Below are 19,410 nucleotides of genomic sequence, written 5' to 3'. Positions count from 1 at the left end.
GATTCTTTCTTCCAGGAAGCGCGTAGCTGCTACTTCGGTGTGTGAGTTCCATTGGAGTTACCAAGTGCATCTTTTCTTCGTTGATTCTGTTAACTACAACGGTTATTCCATCTTCTGTAGACTTTGAGGCATAAATATTACGAGGTAAGCCCATCGCCATTTTTATTCACTTCCATTTAATCAGTGTAAAGTTGTGGAATTGAAGCAAAGAGGGAACAACCTCGTTGCAACCTTTGCGCTAGCATCATTCCTTGAAAGCAGACAGGATGTGAAACAAAGATGAATGAAAATAGTGATGGTAAATTTGCCTTTTAATACTTGCTCATCCCACTGCACGATCGTCCTTCAAATGCTGTATTGAGTCTTTCTAGGTCTTCATATTTCCAACCATTAAACTTGGACACTTTCAATGCTAACATTTCTTGTATCTTTTCGATACGTTCCTCTGAAACCAAGAAAGGAAGGAACAAAAAGTTCTTGTTGAAGCAAGAAGCTTCTCGAAAGTTTCAAGTTTTGGTGAGTACTGCATCATATGTAGTACAGTGGTGGAAAAAAGTTCTTCCCCATAAGACTTTAATGGCAGTAAATAATGCCGGAAAGGTAGGCAACACACATTGCAACATTAGGTGATCGGGTGATTCTGTCTGTCTCAAGAAGCAACTCGTCTTTCATGCAACAGCCAACAGATAGAGGAAATGTAGGAAAGTCACGTGAATTCAGGTGGAATGTTGTTCGTCATAAAATCGCCTTTTCTCAAGCCAGGTCGCAGAACCGACAAGAGTTATAGCCTATGTCCGAAAATGATTCCCCTAAAACCGTTGAACGAAACGCTAAAATAATTCATGCCTTAATTACAAAGGCTACTATACTATATGTGCTGCGGTAGCTCGGTCGTTAGGGAGTTTGATTACCATGCGAGAGATCTGAGTTCGATCTCCGACTGGAGAGAATTGGAATTTTGTCCACCTGTTCAAGTGGCTCCGGCGCCCACCCAGCGTCGTATAAAGTGGGTACCTCTAGGAAACTTGAGGGGGGAGGTGGGTAAAGGCGGCCAGGGGCGTGGTGCTGATCACATTATCCCCACCTTCGGCCGTAACAAGAAAGTGTGGGACCCTAACTCCGCACCCCCTACACGCCTTCATGGTTTGGTGCAAAGCACAAGGTAGCACTTTGCTTTTTCATTTACTATACGTCCCGATTTTGTCGGAACAGAACTTTCTAATTTCTATGTGGACTTTCTTCCAAGTTCCGTAGGGATGTGAATAGGCTCCAGTTTTTCTTGACACAATTCATCCATGTTATATTTTGTTATAAAAACCACGGCCGATATCCTGTGTGGGGGGGGGGCTATAATTCAAACATGTGAGGTGATACTTTTCTCACTACTCCATTCTCCGATTCTTCGTATCAGAAATAAATCTTAATTGCACACACTGAAAATGTAGCATTTCCTACATCTTAGCACGCAAATATCTAGCAGCAAAGTAATGTGTAGGCACATACCACTTTAAACTGTAGGTGCATTCCCGATTAGTCTTACTGAGCATAAAGTGGACTTAAGACACCAAATCAACCAACCAACACAATCCCATTATCGTCCAGATTATCGAAACCATTACCTTCGTCGCGAATATCATAAGCAGGAAGACAGTGTGAAATTACCGAACAGAAACAGAACCTAGAACGGCTAGATTAGATTAAATCGACGATACAGCACGCGTTCTGAAATGAAGAAGAATACGAAAGTTGAAGGACCTCGATACACACACACACACCTTTCCTCCCCTCAATGGTAAGATATCTTTCATGCAGATAAGCCTTTACGTAGGCCTTCAAGGCCATGACGAGAAAGTGTTTTACATGCAATGACGGGACCAAAACACAGGTCTAGTTTGATATGAAAGCTGTGTTCCTCCTTATTTCGTACGTCATTGATAACATGAACACTGGCCTCGTCTGCTAACCCTAGTTTCGTAGAGCAGACGCCTGTTTGCCACCCTTTGGTTCCGTGACCTTCGCTCGTAGTTAGCAAGATTCAATGACTCACCAGATACCTGTTGCCTGTGAGCTTATACAAGAATAGATATTTCGTTAGCGTCTGTAAGTATTTTTTCATCTGCAGTTATATCAGTTAACGTTCGAATTGTTTCCTAATGGTTACGTTATTTATAAATTAGTTCTCGAGAGTGAGCTTTCTATCTATTTGCATAGGGGGGGCTATACAGCCTGCATGTATTATTTTTTGCCTGAAACGAGAAGAAATTCCAAGACAAGAAAAAGAGTCGTAGAAGAGTAGTTAACAAAAAAAAAGAAAGAAGAAAACGAAAATGTAAATGTTTAAATAAATTATTGTATAGATCGATTGTATAATATTTTCTCATGGAGCCTCCTCGTTGGCGTAATGATAACGTCGTCACCTTATAATCAAGGGATCCCGGGTTCGACACACCTTTGATGCATGTAGTAGTTCGTATGTCATTTTAAACTGAAGCTCCAGTCCAGATTAGCTTATCTGTGCAGAAAAACTAAAAAAGAAATTGTCACAGTGTAAGAAGACTTCATGTTCAACCACATACAAAAGGGAATAATTTATTCCATGTTGAAGTTCACATTTATAGCATCTAACCAATACGATTATGGATCGCAACGTATTTTCTCAGAACCATTTTAATTATACGTGCATGATAAAATAACAGAAGTTGAGGAAAGAGAAAGCCAAGCGAAACACAGATTCCTTCTCCAGAATTTCAAATCTCGTTACGTAAGGTTCTGAGTTGAAGTCCCGGTCACGCATGACTCTCTTGTTCTTGCCCTTTTATCTGCTCTACTGTATTTCATCATAAATCGTCGTTAAGGTTTACCTACAGGGGAGGAATAATGACAATAATTACCAATACAAAGCCAATAACGAACAGAACAACAACTCAATTAGGGAGATATCAAGAAAGAAACAAGACTTTACAGTGTCTCCGTCTCTCGGTTTCTCGAATTGAAAATTGCTCTCCCGTTCTCGGTCTCTGCTAGTTAAATATAGAAATCGAAAAAGTATGTGTAGATACATATATTTCATTTATCCCGGTTTTATAAGAGATTTCATGAGAGATGAAATAAGTACTCTTCGATCATGTTTATTTTTATTAGTTTTGTTACGTAACATCACTTTTATTCCTAGTCGCGGACGAGTGACCATTACATGAAATTAATGACGAAATACTCAAACACCTGTGACAAGAACGGTACTCAAATCCGGGAACTTTGGTGACGAGATCGAAGGTTGACCACTTAATGTGCTTGCCCATCGAGTCTGCTTAATGTTGCTTGTGTCAGGTAATTCGAAATAACTGTCAATATCCCACATTCATTATCATTTGTTTCATAATTTATCTTATTGATGTTATTAACCTGAAGTCGAAGAAATAGTTGAAAGGCAATAATGCAAGATTGAATGTCTATGATGTTACTTCGTGCCGAATAATATGACGTGATATTATGATATGAATATATTAATAATATAATATGCCTAGTCATTCCATTGATTGCTCCCAATTGCGCACACAAAATATGATATAATGTCCACTCCTAACCAACCTCCGTGGCGAAGTGGTTAGCACAGCGTGCTACGACAACATGGCCCCTGGTTCGAATCTCGGCTTGGCCATGGGTGTTCTTGGTGAGTGTCCGTTAATCGATGTCATCATATCATCACTCATTACTCATCTTCATCGTCGCTATTTGCCAAAAGTGAAAGAATAGCGACACTAAATAACAAAAATCCAATCAAATGGAACATCTTCACCGATTTAATTCTATACCGTATCAAATTCCCAGTTTATTACTGCTTCTTGCTTCATTTTACTGCATCTCAATTGTTTTCCGATTCGAAAAAAATTGGAATGTTGAGCAGTTGATTGTGCATTGTTTCGTTGTTTGGATTGTTTAATTAACGTCGCATTAATTAGTTTTAGACCAATCGTGACAGAGGGAATCGAGAGCACAAAGGAAGGGGAAAAGACAAGTTAGAGACCACGGCTCTCTTTAAAGGTAGGATTCCTTGAACACGACTGAAGTGACTGCAGAATATTATGGATAAAATTTGTTTCGCTTTTTCCTTTTATTTCTGTTTCAGTTATTTTACTTCGCTTTTCTTCTCCCACTGGCGTTAATCGTGTCGGTGAGGAAGAATTATAAACTCGTGAAATGGACGATGGGGCAAAAAATATATATGCCTCTCCCACGGTTCGAAACTGTGACCACAAAATATTGTCTTATTTTTAAAATTTACGCCAAATATGGTTTCACTCGTCTCTTTCTCAAGGCGTTCCATTGCCTCTCCGATGGCGTAGTGGTAACGTCTTCGACATGTAATCAAAGGCTTACGAATTCAATACCAGATAGAAGGAACATTTGGTTCGGATCCCATTTTAATCTGTAGGTCCAGTGCATAAACTGGACTTAAACAATTAGCGTGTGGAATGTGGCCTGTGATGAGAACCATAATTTCAGTGAACCTTCTTGACAATGACTAGTATCACTCGAAAAATATTTTCTTACGAGTAGATCTTGTTAAGAAGCCAGTTGCTGAAATGTTCTTCTTGAGGCCACGTAGCACCCAGCTGTTGTTTGGTGTTGCTGGGGCATGAGTCATGTGACTCATGCTATCAATGCTCAATCCTTCCCGAGAACTGAGATCCACCAGACAAACTTAAGCGAATAATTTGTTATTTGGGTTGCATAAACAACAGGCTTTAAGACGTTACGAAATTCTAGATCCCGTGGCCCAGGTAATTCTTTCTCCGACTGTACAGGGGTTCCCACAAGAAGGAGGGGGGGGGATTCATGGCGCGTGTGCGTCATGGGAATTTTTTGGTGGGACAAAATTTTGTAGTTTATCTACCAAATCTATCTTTACACACAAATTGGGGGGAGGAGCTCGTTTCGTTTGATTGACTTATTGATTTTTAGAACGTTTTTTATGCACAGTTTTTCTACCTACCTATGGGTAATCGCAGAGATGGGGTTGAAATGAAGCACCACCTTTTATGCCTTTAAAATCGTTTTGAAAGAGATGGGGGGGGGGGTTTGCTGTTCGCATTAATACAAGTTTAGACAAGCAAACAAACTGTTAAGAATAAGGTTCAGTGCACTAACAATGGCAGTGAGCCTGAACAGTTTTGTACGTCTTATACAGGGTTGGCAAAATTTGTGTTTTTTAAAAAAGAACAAAACAAACTGTATTTTTTTTGTTTAAAACATGTTTTTTTTTGTTTTAAACATAGTTTTAAATATGAGTTAAAAATACATGTTTTAAACAAAAGAAAGTCAACCTTTTCCCAGTAAATTATAGTTAAAGTCGTTAAAGAAAAAAATAGGGGTGTGCGGGATCCCGAAAAGTCGTCACCGGGATCGGGAAAAGAATTGCCCGTCCCGATCCCGACTTCGGGAAAGACTTCCCGACTTTTCCGGATCCCGAGCAGTTAGTTTTTTTTAACCAGAAGTGCAAAAGCAAGCACTTAAGATGAAAATTACGTGTAGAATTTGAGATTTTCAGAGCTTCGGAAAATTTCGATCATTTCCCGTCCCGAAAATTTCCCGACTTTGTCAGGAAATGGCGAATATTTCCCGTCCGGAATGTCGGGATTTAAAAAATTTCCCGTCCCCATCCCGTCCCGACCAAAAGAATTGTCTCGCACACCCCTAGAAAAAATACTCATTTTTATGAAACTATATTACTGAAGTACATTCGCTCCAAGGACAGTTTATATCCTTTTGGAGATAAGGTTTACCATACTGCAGGGAAGGGGTGTGCGGGATAGAATTTTTTGGGTCGGGACGGGACACGTAATTTCCATCCTAAGTGCTTGTTTTTGCACTTCTGGTACAAAAACTAACAATTTCCGATACGTTCCAGACATCCATTTACAATGAAGAAAATGTCGAGAATTGACGACTTTTTAAAATGACCATTCTGTATTTCCCTACTGTTTGGGACCCCGAAAAGTCGGGAAGTTATTTCCCGAAGTCGGGATCGGGACGGGAATTTTTTTTCCCCGATCCCGGTCCCGACTTTTCGGGATCCCGCATACCTCTACTGCAGGGACAAAAGTAGATAATAGCCCCCTTTTTTCCGCCACTGCTGAAGTAGGTTAGGATTCATATTCATCTAAATTTCAAGAAACTAAATATTATAGAATTACTATCTTCATCGTGGAAAAATCAGGGTGAAATATTTCCTGCTGCCTGAACAGTTTATATAGCAGAAAACAACCTGCAGTGTCATAATAGATTCTCCAGATCAATTTATCTTTCCAAGTACAAAATTATGTTACCAAAAGTAAGCACCTGCGCTTCATTCAGTTATACAAACCAATCAATCGTATCGCAAGAGAAAAAAAAATCACGTCATGATCAAAATCACGCATTGTGTATTCAGATATTAGTTTCCAGCTTCCACCAGTCTCAAACTTACAGGACGGTAGGAAACAAAGAACTGAGAAGTTTCGATTTCTACAGTAAAGCACGGGTCTTTCTTGTCGCACAACAGTTTTGCTACCTTGTGCATACATAGCTAGCCTGCCTAACCTAACTACGTAGGCATTTAGCCAAAATTAAAAAGCTTTTTCCCGTGACGTCAGAACATTATGGTTGCTCAAGTGTTGTGCGATAAGTAATACCCGTAAAGGACCGATTAATTGACACAGATTCAATGAAAAGACAGGGTTTCCACACAAATAAAATATCACAGACTATAAAATATCAAGCACCAAAATGTGTTTTAAACACTTCTAAAAAAATGTTTAAAACACATTGTTTTAAACATTTAAAACGTTTGTAAAGAAAACAAAGCCGTGTGTTTTAAACGTTTAAAACAAGGTGTTTTAAACACTTTTGTTTTAAACATGCCAACCCTGGTTTTATATTAGCAATTTGTTTATTTACATTTTACTTGGGATTACCGCTAAGCAGTTTTTCCCCTATCTATATATGTACTGTACATAAACTTACATTTTTTAGTACATTATTATTAAAATATACTATGAACAATTTTTTTTCTACTAAATAGTTAAGCCACATTTTCTAAAAAAAGATAACAATATATATCCAACTGTAAGGTTAGGTTCACAAATCAAAGATTCCAAACACTGAGGAAAAGGAATTTCACAGTTTATAAGAGTTTTATAAAATGTCTCTCTTTCTTGTGTGTATATATTACACTCAAATATGATATGGTGTATATCTTCCTTGTTGCCACATGTACAGTTTGGGTTTTGTACAATCCGGATCTTTTGTAAATGACTTTTAGTAGTTGTATGTTCTGACCTAATACGATTTAGTAATACTATCACATTCCGTGAACCTTGAACTTTTGTAAACCAAGGTCTCATTCTATTGAAATTAGCTATCCTCTGATACAAGCTGCCTGCATTTTGAAATTCACCTTTGCACCATTCCGTCCAGTTTTCCTTCAACTTTTTCTTCACCCTCGGTAGAAATCTGTGTACCAGGTTTTCAGATCCAGTACAGGTTGAATTACCCTAGCTTGTTTTGCATACAAATCTGCCATATCATTTCCTAAATTTTGACAATGTGCTTTAACCCAGGTTAAATGAATTATCTTTCCCCTGCTCCTTAAATTTTGTAAAGTTTTTACACAGTTTATTATGTATGGGGAGCATTTAAATAATAAATCATAATTGGACTGAATTGAATATAATACACTTTTGGAATCCGTTAATATTAATATATTTTTTCTTGCAATTTATATGTATAAATTAGTGCTTGGTAAATTGCATAAGCTTCAGCTGTAAAAATGGAAAAATCTTCCGGTAAATGTATCATAATTGATTCCTTCTTCTGTACATCATAAACAGCACATCCTACATTTTGATTACTTTTTGAACCGTCTGTATATATAAAGTAATAATCTTTCCATCTTTCCATGTAATCATATTTTGTATATTGTTCAGGAAAATAAATATCTCTATATTCACAAACGGGAAAAATCTAGAGTATATATGGGCTTACTCCTTACTTTCAATAATTTTTGATGATCCTCATAGTACTCATTATATAATTGCACCCATCCTATATCTTCGCAGTTATTAATTAATTCAACCAAGTCGAATAGAATGTCGTTAAACGGATGATTAACTTCTGACATTGTTTTTAACAGATATTTAATAGACATTTCTCTTTTCCTATAACTTAAGTTCCATTCGCATGCTTCCATGTATACAGCAACATTGGGAGTACTCTTCATCAGTCCTAGACACTTTCCTCTGCATTACTTCCAAAGGTCGAAATACACGTTCCGAAACTGTATTAAAGACTATAATCCCGTATTCTATTGTTGGTTTGTAATAGTTTTTGTAAAAATTCATCATGGTACTAGGATGACTTCCCCATTTTGTTGTAGCCATAGAACGAAATACATTGTAAATTACTTCTGCCTTTTTCACTAACATTTTTACATGAGGTTTCCATGTTAATTTAGTATCAAATATAACGCCTAAATATTTCACTGAATTTTCTATGGGAATGTGTAACTTTTTTGTGTATTGATTCACATTTTTCGGAGCTCCTTTTTTACTAAATATAATCAACTTTGATTTTTCTGACGATATATTCATAGACCTATTCTCAAGAAATTTCTTTATCTCTATTATTTTCGCTTCCATGTTAGTGACTCCTTTATCTACTTGCTTGACACTCTCATATATACATAAATCATCTGCATATTATATAAATCCAAATGGCTCAGGACATATTCTTTGAACATCCATTAAATATATATTAAAAAGTAAAGGACTTAAAGGGCTTCCCTGTGGAAGTCCCCTTGTTATCCATCTAGGACCCTCAACTTTATTGTGAAAGTAAAAATATAAACAACGATTTTTTTAATAGATTCCAAATTATTTTTAGATGCATATAAGGTATTTTCAGATTTTGTAGAATGTTTAATAATTTATTTATATTTACATTATCATATGCCCCTTTAATATCTAAGAAAGCAGCAATAAGACTACTTTTCCTTTTCATTGTATCATAAATTTTTGATGATAACTTTGCCAAGGCATCTGTACACCCCATTCCCTTCCTAAATCCAACTTGAAGCCTTGAAAATAATCCTTGTCCCTCTATATGCCAACTTATTCTCTTTAGAATTAATTTTTCAAAAATTTTCCCCAGTACTGAAGACAAAGCTATCGGTCTATAAGATTCTCCTTTATGTGGACTTTTGCCAGGTTTCAATATTGGTAAAATCATTTGAGTGTACCACGATTGCGGTACATTTCCTGAATTCATTATATAATTGTAGATGTTACAAAGATATATTATACCACATTCCGGTAAATTTTGAATCATCGAGTATGTTATTCCATCTTTTCCTGGAGTTGTGTCCTTGGCTCTAATTATTATGTCTCTTATTTCATCGATCATGATATTGGTGTATAATCCTTGTGAATGTCTATCTTTAGGACTGAAAGAGAAAATTTCATCAGGGGCATCTGCAGGTTCGTGTTTATTATTACATGTTACCTTCATAATAAATTCATCTTTCCAGGTTTCTTTGAGTGGTATTAATCGAGGAGTATGTGGTTTGCGGATTGATTTAAATTTAGCCCACATGGTACTGATACTCTCTTTGTTATTTATGTCTTCACAATACTTTGCCCACGATTGTCTTTTTGCACTGATATAACTTTTCTTGGCCTGCGCTATTGCTTTCTTATAATTAATCCAAGTTTCCTGATTTGGTATTGTTTTATAAACTTTAGTAGCTTCAATTCTCTGTATTTTAAAATTTTGGCAATCTTTATTCCACCAGTGTACTATTGGATACTTTTTTACAACTTCTTCTTTTGCCCTTGTACATGATCTGTCCATAACAATACTAACAGAATCTACAAAATAATCATATGTACTCTTATCAATATTATTTAAATCTGAATTTTTAAATAAGATTGTAAGTAATTTAGTATATTTATTCCAATCAGCTTCGTTAACTTTCCATTTTCTGAGCGGAATAGTGAAAGATCTCACTGAATTAGTATCAGTATAAAAGAAACATGGATAATGGTCACTAGTTCTTTGATCACTGTCTGTTTCCCACTGAAATTGACCACATATATCATCTGAAATTAACGTTAAATCTATAGCTGTTGGCCGAGTACCTAATCTTCCTATATACGTAGCAGACCCATCATTAATTACAGTAAAGTTGTACAAATCCATACATTCTAACACTTTCCCCAACTTATCTTCATCCTGATCTCCCCATATTGTGTGATGGCAATTGAAATCCCCTGCTATAATAAAAGGCTTTTCTATGCATTGAAACATTTGTGATAATGTATTTGTCGTTAATTTCTGTGACTCTGCACCTGTAGGAATATATATAGATATAATACTAACTTTTTGATTCATAAAAGCAATTTTAATTCCTACGACTTCAATTTTGTATGTGTCGTATATAGACAATGTATAATCAAAAGACATAGGTTCAAATGGAATACTTTCATGAATCATAATTGCAACTCCTTTACTATCATCTTTAATCTTTTCATAAATTATGTGATAATGATTTACTTTAAAATAATTTATGTTTGATGGGTTCAGAGAGATTTCCGATAAACATAAAAGTTCAGGTCTATATTCATCTATTAATTTCACCAGATTCTGCTTTCTTGCTTTCAATGATCTTACATTCCAGTGTACCCCCACGAATGTTTTCCATTATTTTTTCTTCCACACCCTAAGGTGTCTCTCCAAAAATTTCCAAATCCTCAATAATTTTCTGCACCTGGCCATTTATTTGTGAGCATTCTGTAAGTATTTCTTTTATGCTTAATAAGTCAGAATTTTTTGTTAATGTCGCCATAAGTTTCGCCATTAATTGTAACAAATTATACATAAGATCCTTCTGAGATGTTATGTGAGGAAAGTACACGATTTTTTTCTGTTCTTTATTGTTCTAGATTCCGATGTTCACCTCCTGCATGCTTCTATTTGTACTATTCACATCTTCCTCATTATTCCTTGTCTTAATTACAGTTCCTGTAGACTTGCCATTTAATTGTTTTTGATTACTTTGTAATTTCTTTAGAGAACCTTTACTTGATTCTCCTTGAGAATTTCCATTATAACTCTTTGTTTGTGAATAGGAATTTAGTCTGAAATTTTTTCCATATTTATTTTCAAATTTGGAATAATCTCTATGATGTTCTGGAGGAACTCTTTTCCATGAAACATTTTCCAAGTATGTATCTGATTTTCTTTCACCCCAATCACTTAAGGCTTCAAATCTGTTTTGTATTGTTATGCTATTTCCTACAACACCAGTCTTTCTTGTGTTAATTTCACTTACTTGACTTTTGTTTATATGGTTTTTTATTTGATCAGCATATGTGTTGCCTTGAACAACATAATTGCTTGGAACATTACCTGTTATTACTTTCTCTCTTGCTTCTTGCCGGGATAAATTATCATATACCATAACTCTCATGATTTCTCTTTCCATTTCCCATTTTACACATGACTTATCAGTAGCAACATGTTCTCCTCCGCAATTTAAACACTTCGGAGTTTCATTACAATTTTCATGTTCCTCTCTTCCACATCTAGCACACTTAGATTTATCCTTGCATATGGCTGCTGAATGTGCGAATCTGTAACATTTCTTACATTGCATCACATTTCTAACTTTAGGAGTAACATCGAAAATGTGACTAACCACTATAATCTGTTTAGGCATTTCTTGAGATCTAAACGTGATTGATATTAGCTTAGTAGGAACAAAATACAGTAGAGCGTCGATTATCCGAACGTCGGTCAACCGAACGACCGCTTAACCGAACTGTGTACTCGCTCGCACCTGTTACTCTCCCACCCTACCGTCCATCATCCCCCTCACTCCCAAACCAAGTTTCCCACAGTAGTCGCCGCACTGAGCCACCGCTGGCGGAACATTGCTTCTAATGGGGCCTTCATAGGGTGCTGCTGACCGGCCAAGCCGCCAGTCGCTGTGTTTCAACAATCAGCACACTTCTGTCGGTTTGGCACTGGCTGTAGAAGTAGCGGCAGTATCAAAGCTGTTCACAGCAACAGCTGCGCCAGCTTAGAGTTGAGGCGTGCCGCTCCGCGCAGTTTGAAGGATTGCGCGCCCCCAAGAAGAGCTTCTCACGGTGCAAACAGTAACCTTCTGTTCTCTGTTACGACCACTTGTGTGCTGCTGCGTGAAGAAGTGAACTTGACGATACAAAATGCTTAAACGTAAACGTGTTGTCCTTTCTATGAGGGACAAGTACGAGATTATTAAAAGGTTAGAAGAAGGTGAATCTGCAACCACTTTATCCAATGAGTACAAGGTGGGGAAGTCGACAATTACGGATATAAAAAAACAAAAGACGAGCATAGCAAATTTTATAGCTATGCTTGATTCTACTGATGGATCAAAAAGCCGTAAAACTATGAAGCTCGCCACTAACACAGATCTAGATGATGCTGTTTACAAGTGGTTTACACAAAAGAGATCGCAAGGAGAACCTATCTCAGGTCCCATTCTGTGTGAGAAGGCAATGCAGTTCAACGAAAAACTTGGAGGGCCTTCGAACTTTAAAGCGAGCACGGGCTGGTTAAAACGCTTCAAGTCAAGACATGGCATTCGTGAGCTTACAATACAGGGAGAAAAACTGTCGGCTGATTCTTCAGCAGCTGATTCTTTCAAAGTCAAACTAAGGGACGTATTAAGGGAAGAAGATTATGCTCTCGAAAACGTTTACAATGCTGACGAAACTGGACTTAACTGGAAAGCTTTACCGAGAAAAACTCTTGTTTCACGTCATGAATTAGCAGCACCTGGTCCTAAAACAAGCAAGGACCGTATTACAGCTTTGGCTTGTGCTAATGCTACTGGAAGTCACCGACTGCCTATGTTCGTCATTGGTAAAAGTAAAAAACCGCGTTGTTTCAAGCACGTTAATATGTCAGCCTTGCCTGTTGTGTACACCTCACAAAAGCGAGCCTGGATGGATAGTTCGATTTTTATGAAGTGGTTTCTGGACGTTTTCGTACCCTCTGTAAAAGCTCATCAGCTAAAGAATGGGAAGAGGGAGAAAACACTATTTCTCCTTGACAATGCACCAACTCATCCGTCATGTGATATTTTAAACGAAAAAGACGAGTTCATAAAGGTAATATTTCTTCCACCTAACGTAACCTCCTTATTACAGCCCATGGATCAAGGCGTCATTGAGACTTTCAAACGATATTACAGGAAAGAATTGTTGCGTAAGTTATTATTAGAAAGAGAAGAGGATGGAGAAGAAAGTCTCTTAAGAAATCATAAGAATATTGACTTGAAATATGCGTCCTACATGATCAGCGCAGCATGGAATAGTGTAAAGGAAGAGAATTTGAAAAAAGCCTGGAATAAAATTTTGGACACAGAAGAAAATTCACAAGGTATGATTGAAAATGACGAACAGAATGATATGTCCGAAATTCTCGGTATGCTAAAAGAAATAGATTGCCACGAATGTGATGAAGAAGACGTTCATGAATAAATGAATATCGATGATGCAGATCCAGGACACCAAATCATGCTGGACAGCGAGATTGTAAACGTCGTCACTGATAAAGATGACGCCGCCAGCATCTCTTCAATCAGTGCTCCAGAAAGTGAAGATGAAAGTATACCAACAGCTTCTGAGGCGTTCACTTGTTTAGATACTGCCTTGCGATGGTTTGAAGCCCAAGATGAAAGTGACCACTTTCAGATATCTGTAATGAAAAAAGTACGTGACTTAGCTGCTCGTAAGCGTGTAGGCTTGCTTAGACAGACCAAAATAAAGGATTTTTTTAAACGTTAATTTTGTGTACTGTGTGTATTGTTCATGCAAAATGCGTATGTAATATGTACATATTTTTGTTTAATAAACTGTACCACATACTATATATTCCTACTAAAGTTGCCTTTGTACGTTACTTTGTAATACTTAAAGAGATGCCTGTTTTTATGAATAAATTTACTGTACAGTACTTCTTTTTGGCAAATAAACATGTACAGTTCGATTATCCGAACAAACCAGTTTTCCGAACACCCATGTCCCCCAATTACTTCGGATAATCGACGCTCTACTGTAATATGAACCATCATCTTTTCGAATTCTCTTTTTCATTCTTTCCACTGATATTACTGTCGGGTCTTCAATACTTTCCTTAATTTCCTCCTCTTCAAATTCAGTGGGTACACCATATATCAATCCTTCCTTCACCAATAAGGATTCTGGAATGAACACATCAATATTATTTTCTTTATGAAAATGCATATTTTTCATGAAATTGTTAGCTTCATTCCTGGTGTAAAAATAAATCTTTGCTCTATATAAGCCACTTGGTTGGATATATCTGACCCTTATATCTTTCTTTCGCAATTCATTGCCTATTTTCATAGAGTTAAATTTCTTTTCTGCACCTTTTGTACTAGTCATTATTACTAAATATGGCCCATTATGTGTATCATAATACATTTTACACTTGTCTACATTATTTTCTCTTTGACCTTCTCCAAACGTGTTTAATTTATCTCTATTATCTATCCTGTCTATCCTTACCGCTTTTGCTGGAACTTGATCATCTTCAGAAGATCTGACTCTTTTAGTTTGTTTTCTAGATGTTTCTTCTATAATGTTATCTTCTATAACAATTTCATTGTCTTCTACCAAGTTCGTTATGATTTCTACTTGATTATTAAGTTCCATATAACCTATGGCATCCGCCATGACGTTAACAAGAACTGCCTTACGCAAATCACGTTAATGAGTATATTTCCTTTTACCGTAGTTTTAAACTTCAACTTAAATAAGTATATGGGTTTAACTCAATTCCAGTCACAAAATTCTCTCTTTAAAAACAGTACTCACTGAATTAACAACTGTTAATATTACCACAATATTACACAAACAGCCTGGAACCATTGAAAAGGTCTTTGTAGTTTATATTAGCAAACATGAAAGTGAGCGGTGATTTTTCTTTCTTTAGTCTTTCAATTTCAACTGCAATTGAAATATTTCGAATATCATGCGTCTTTCGATTGTTGACATCTCGGCCAGTGGTAAACAGTGTCTGGTGTTTTCATTGTGGTAGTTCCGAGTTGGCTCGGAACTTCCGACATGCAGAATTCAGTTTTAGTGTTGGATGATTTCGGACACAATTTGTTTTGCTTGCTTGTCTTCGTGTGCTACGACTGAGTGTATAATTGTAAAATACTGCCAGTTTTCGTTTCTAAAGTTTACATATTTTGATTTTTTAATTTTTCAAATGAAATCAAATTCTCGACATTCAAACAAACATCAATTACTGCGTGTTTATCCAAACTATATTTGTGTGGGGGGAGGGGGTTATGATGAATAATTATTTTGGGGGGTCTTGATTACCCACTTGGGGCGATGCGGCCACCGCACCCCTGGTGCAAACTCGTAGCCAAGCAGGGGGCTCAGCCCTAACCTTGCATTAGGTAAAACTATTTTGTATAATTTGTTGCAGTAAAGAGTGAAAAGGTAGACAGCTCACAACTTTAAGGATAACTCCACAGAACATTAACAGCAGCTATTCTCATCTTGTTTATGAGCTGAAGTCTAAGTAGCTGCAAGTGTTTAGAAGATCATCTAGACTTTGTAAGTTCTTTTATGGGGGAGCATCTTTATCTGTACCTTCACTGTCTCTGTTGCAACCTCCCGTGTAGACAGAAATCTGTGACTTTGATGTCATCATGCAAATTCCCTTCTCATCTGCATCAAAGGTCAACAGCTCCCAAGTTTGGAACGAGGGGAGTTTCATTGCTTCGGGCGGGGACGGAATTAACTGTAGGCACTCTGATTTGATATTGTGCATTTTTTGTGATATAAATATCTGTATCATCTAAAGTATTATGGAGTGTGTAAGGGATGATTTCAGTATCAGTCAATTAACATTTCAAGAGATGTTTTAAAAGATGTATGATGTTTATAAATATTTATGTAACTTAATGACCCCACCCCACACACACACATAACTTACCTTAATTTAATACTGTTAATTTTTTGAAAAATGGACTTGGTTTACAAAGTCCTCTCTGATAACCTGTGAGCCCCCCCCCCCTGGAGATCAAGTCTAGCTACGGGCCTGCCCTGGTGTAGTGGGTATGAAGATCAGCATAGGCCTGTTAAAGTGTGCTAATAAATTACTGTTCAAACATGTTAAACATTTGTGATGTTTTCCTTACCCGAGGTTGCTATAGATCTCATAATCTTTATCCATGTACGTCACCGCCATAAACATCCTTGGTGGAAACACGTCTGAACAGAGGAGTCTGCGTTATCAGACTAAAAAAGAGACATACATGGAATATCATAGTCCATCAATTGATTTATTTTATTTGTACCATACTATTCAATTAATCTCCAAAGGCGGAATTTGTTCGCTAAAATACACAACTACTCACGCCAGCATTAACAGTGTCTTCTCTAGCCAACTCAATTCGGTAAACAGTAATTTAATTATTTACTTAAATTTCAGATACATTGCTAATCCATCATTTTATACTGAAACTATAACAACTGCAGGACCACCAAAAACAGAAAAAAAACAAGATTACAGAGAGAAAATTACACACATCTTGCTTTTGTCGGAAAAAACTATGTTTGGGAAAGAATATGTTCATATTTGGAGGTGAGGACACGGAAATCATATTGATTTATTAGAAATTTGGTTTTCAATTTTACCATTGATGATATTATGCAGGATTTTTTGCCAGTCACGATATTCAAAACAGACATAATATCTGCTTTATTGTGCTGTCTCTGAAAAGGTATTCTGTGGGAAGGAATGAAGTGAAAAAATTGAGGGCAGAATAGATCCTGGAAAGATTACTTTTGAAAATATTGAGTGCAGTATTCAAGCATAGGGTAGATAATAAATTTGAAAAATATGCTAATGGATAATTATTTCTATATGTTGTTAAAATAATGTGGATATAGTAATATAACTTTAAGCGTCTCTATTTTCAGCACTTACATGATGCCCATAAAAAACATGAAAGCATTCACGTTCCTACTGAGTGTATGCCTTCGAACTAGTAATCCTGAGCTCTTAACACCGATGGACATGGAGATGCCGGACAACGTCCTAGAAACTGTGTCATCTATATGTTTGGAGCATCTTCAAAAGACGCAACGACTTTCCATCATAGATTCAACTTCCCAAATCACCACAATCTCTCTCCTACGACTCTTTCACGAAATGAACTTGATTTCTGTTATTCACCAGCTATCCTCTTCGTCCGAATTCAGAATTACTAAAGACGACTATATTGAAAATCAAAACCTTGCAAAAAGTGAATTTGTGTTTGTATTATTGGATGATATCAGGCATATTGGTGAGATTCTCTTCAATGCACAGAAAGATTTCGACTGGAATTCAAATGCTAAATTTGTATTCATCTTTATGGTGAATGAATTGGAGTGGAATTCTTCAGGTGAATTACAAGACTTTTACGATGCGTGTCAAAGTGAAAGAGTGTTCAATTTTGTAGTTATTTCCGAAACCCGTTGTGTGAATTTCTATAAATCAATGAATGATAGTCCCGATATGAACTGTATTTTCGTTGCTCTGAAAGTGTCTCCTATCGAAGTTCTGAATTTTACAAGCAAGAATGTTACAGCGGTAAGTGACGTAATAAAGAAAAGGGGTTTTCCTGCAGACATGATGCGCAACCTCCAAGGGTTCACCTTGATAGTAACAGGCTATCGCACACAACAGAGCATATTATCGGGGATCGAGATGAGATCTAATGAGCATTGTACATTTACTGGTCCTTACGGCTGGCTTTTTGAAGAGATAAGTCACTACATGAACTTCACCACATCTTGCACATACGTGCATGGAAAAGCTGGTACAAGATTGCCGAATGGAACGTGGATTGATCTGTTGGCAGACATTGTCGAAAGTCGTGCTGATGTTGCTTTGAATGGGATAGTAATGACTGAAGAGCGGTATCGCAACATGGCATTTTTCCACCCATTGAAGATTGAACCTCTCGTGATAGTCGTGTCGAAGCAGCAGCGAATGCCATTGTGGAAAGCAATATACTTGCCTTTCATGCCACAAACATGGCTGTGCGTTTTGGTTGTTTTAACTCTCATGACAATAGTCCTTTATTTCTATGAGCGATTCCGCAAAAAAGAGAACACAAGTTTTATTCTGAATATTCTCAAACTATTCTCCGTTCTTCTGAAAATCTCAGGCAGGCAGCCCAAGTCTGGTATACTGAGAACAATGTGGATCTTGTGGGTATATTTTTCCATCGTAGTCAGCAGTCTGTACGAAGCCAATCTTTACAATTTCCTCACAGTGCCCCACTTCTGGAAACAGATCAACACCTTTAAAGATATGGCTGACTTAGGTTATTATCTTGTTGGGAAAAGTATTCATCAAAGAATGTTAAAAGACACCTCCAACTATTACCTGAAAAAGCTGTCCAAGTCGTTCACGGTTAACAGGTCCTACAGCATTCATGACGTGAAGTCAGGAGGCACAGGACTAATAACGAGCTCCATATACGTGGAAATAGCCACGGCAAAAGACTCGTGCTTCAGCTGTGGCAATCCATTTCACGTTTTGAAGGAACACATGGGAATAACCATCGTTTCAATGTTCGTCCCCAAAAATTCTCCTTTCATTTCGCGGTTCAACATTCTCACGAGGCGAGTGGTGGAGTCGGGAATACTGCAGAAGTGGTTTCAGATCCACAAGGACTCACTCCTTTCACAGACATGCTCCGTAAAATGCAAGACAAGATCAGCTTTCACCCTGACTCAGGTTCAAATGCACTTTCTAGTTCTGGGTTTTGGTTCGGCTCTAGCGTTTTTAGTTCTTCTGTGTGAACTACTTTGCTCTCGACGAAAGAGACTGCGATCTAAAACGCAAGGTTGAAAACTGGCATACGCATAGAACCCTTAGCGACTGCGGAAATGTTTTCTTTTTCTGACCGCAATTGCGCAGTTAGTAAGGGTTCCATGCGTGTGCTGTCTACTCTATAATTGATTCTGCTCTCCGATCTGGTCTATGGCATACCCCATCAAATTTAGACACCAAATTCCGTCCACAAAATACTTGCAAAAGTCCATCCTTCTGCAAATGTTAAATATCCAAACTCCTCACGAGAGACGTAGACTGGCAGACCATATATTCCTGCATAAAATAGTGAATATCAACATCAGAAATGACCGCCTCCTTCAGGAAATTCACTTTTGAGTGCCGTCTTGCATAACAAGAAGCACTCAACTTTGCGCTACTCAGAAGTCAAGGTTGTGCTTCATCCAGCGTTCTCTGTTCCATAGACTTTGTCGTTATTTTCTGTTAATACGTTCCAAT

General features: G+C 37.2%; 1 protein-coding gene across 1 annotated transcript; it reads left to right on the top strand.

Moving 5' to 3' along the window:
* On the top strand, positions 1-19,089 carry LOC145980708 (glutamate receptor U1-like). Its single transcript, XM_083113770.1, has 2 exons — positions 1-144; positions 17,046-19,089. The coding sequence occupies exon 2, from the start codon at positions 17,053-17,055 to the stop codon at positions 18,967-18,969; it is 1,917 nt and encodes a 638-aa protein (XP_082969896.1). The 5' UTR covers positions 1-144; positions 17,046-17,052; the 3' UTR covers positions 18,970-19,089.
* Positions 19,090-19,410: the final 321 nt, after the last annotated feature.

The sequence above is a fragment of the Lepisma saccharinum genome, chromosome 28, assembly GCF_977018435.1.
Source record: "Lepisma saccharinum chromosome 28, izLepSacc3.1, whole genome shotgun sequence".
Taxonomy (NCBI): Eukaryota; Metazoa; Arthropoda; class Insecta; order Zygentoma; family Lepismatidae; genus Lepisma; species Lepisma saccharinum.
Note: the sequence above shows the minus strand (reverse complement) of the source record. Positions and strands in the feature narration are given on the sequence as shown.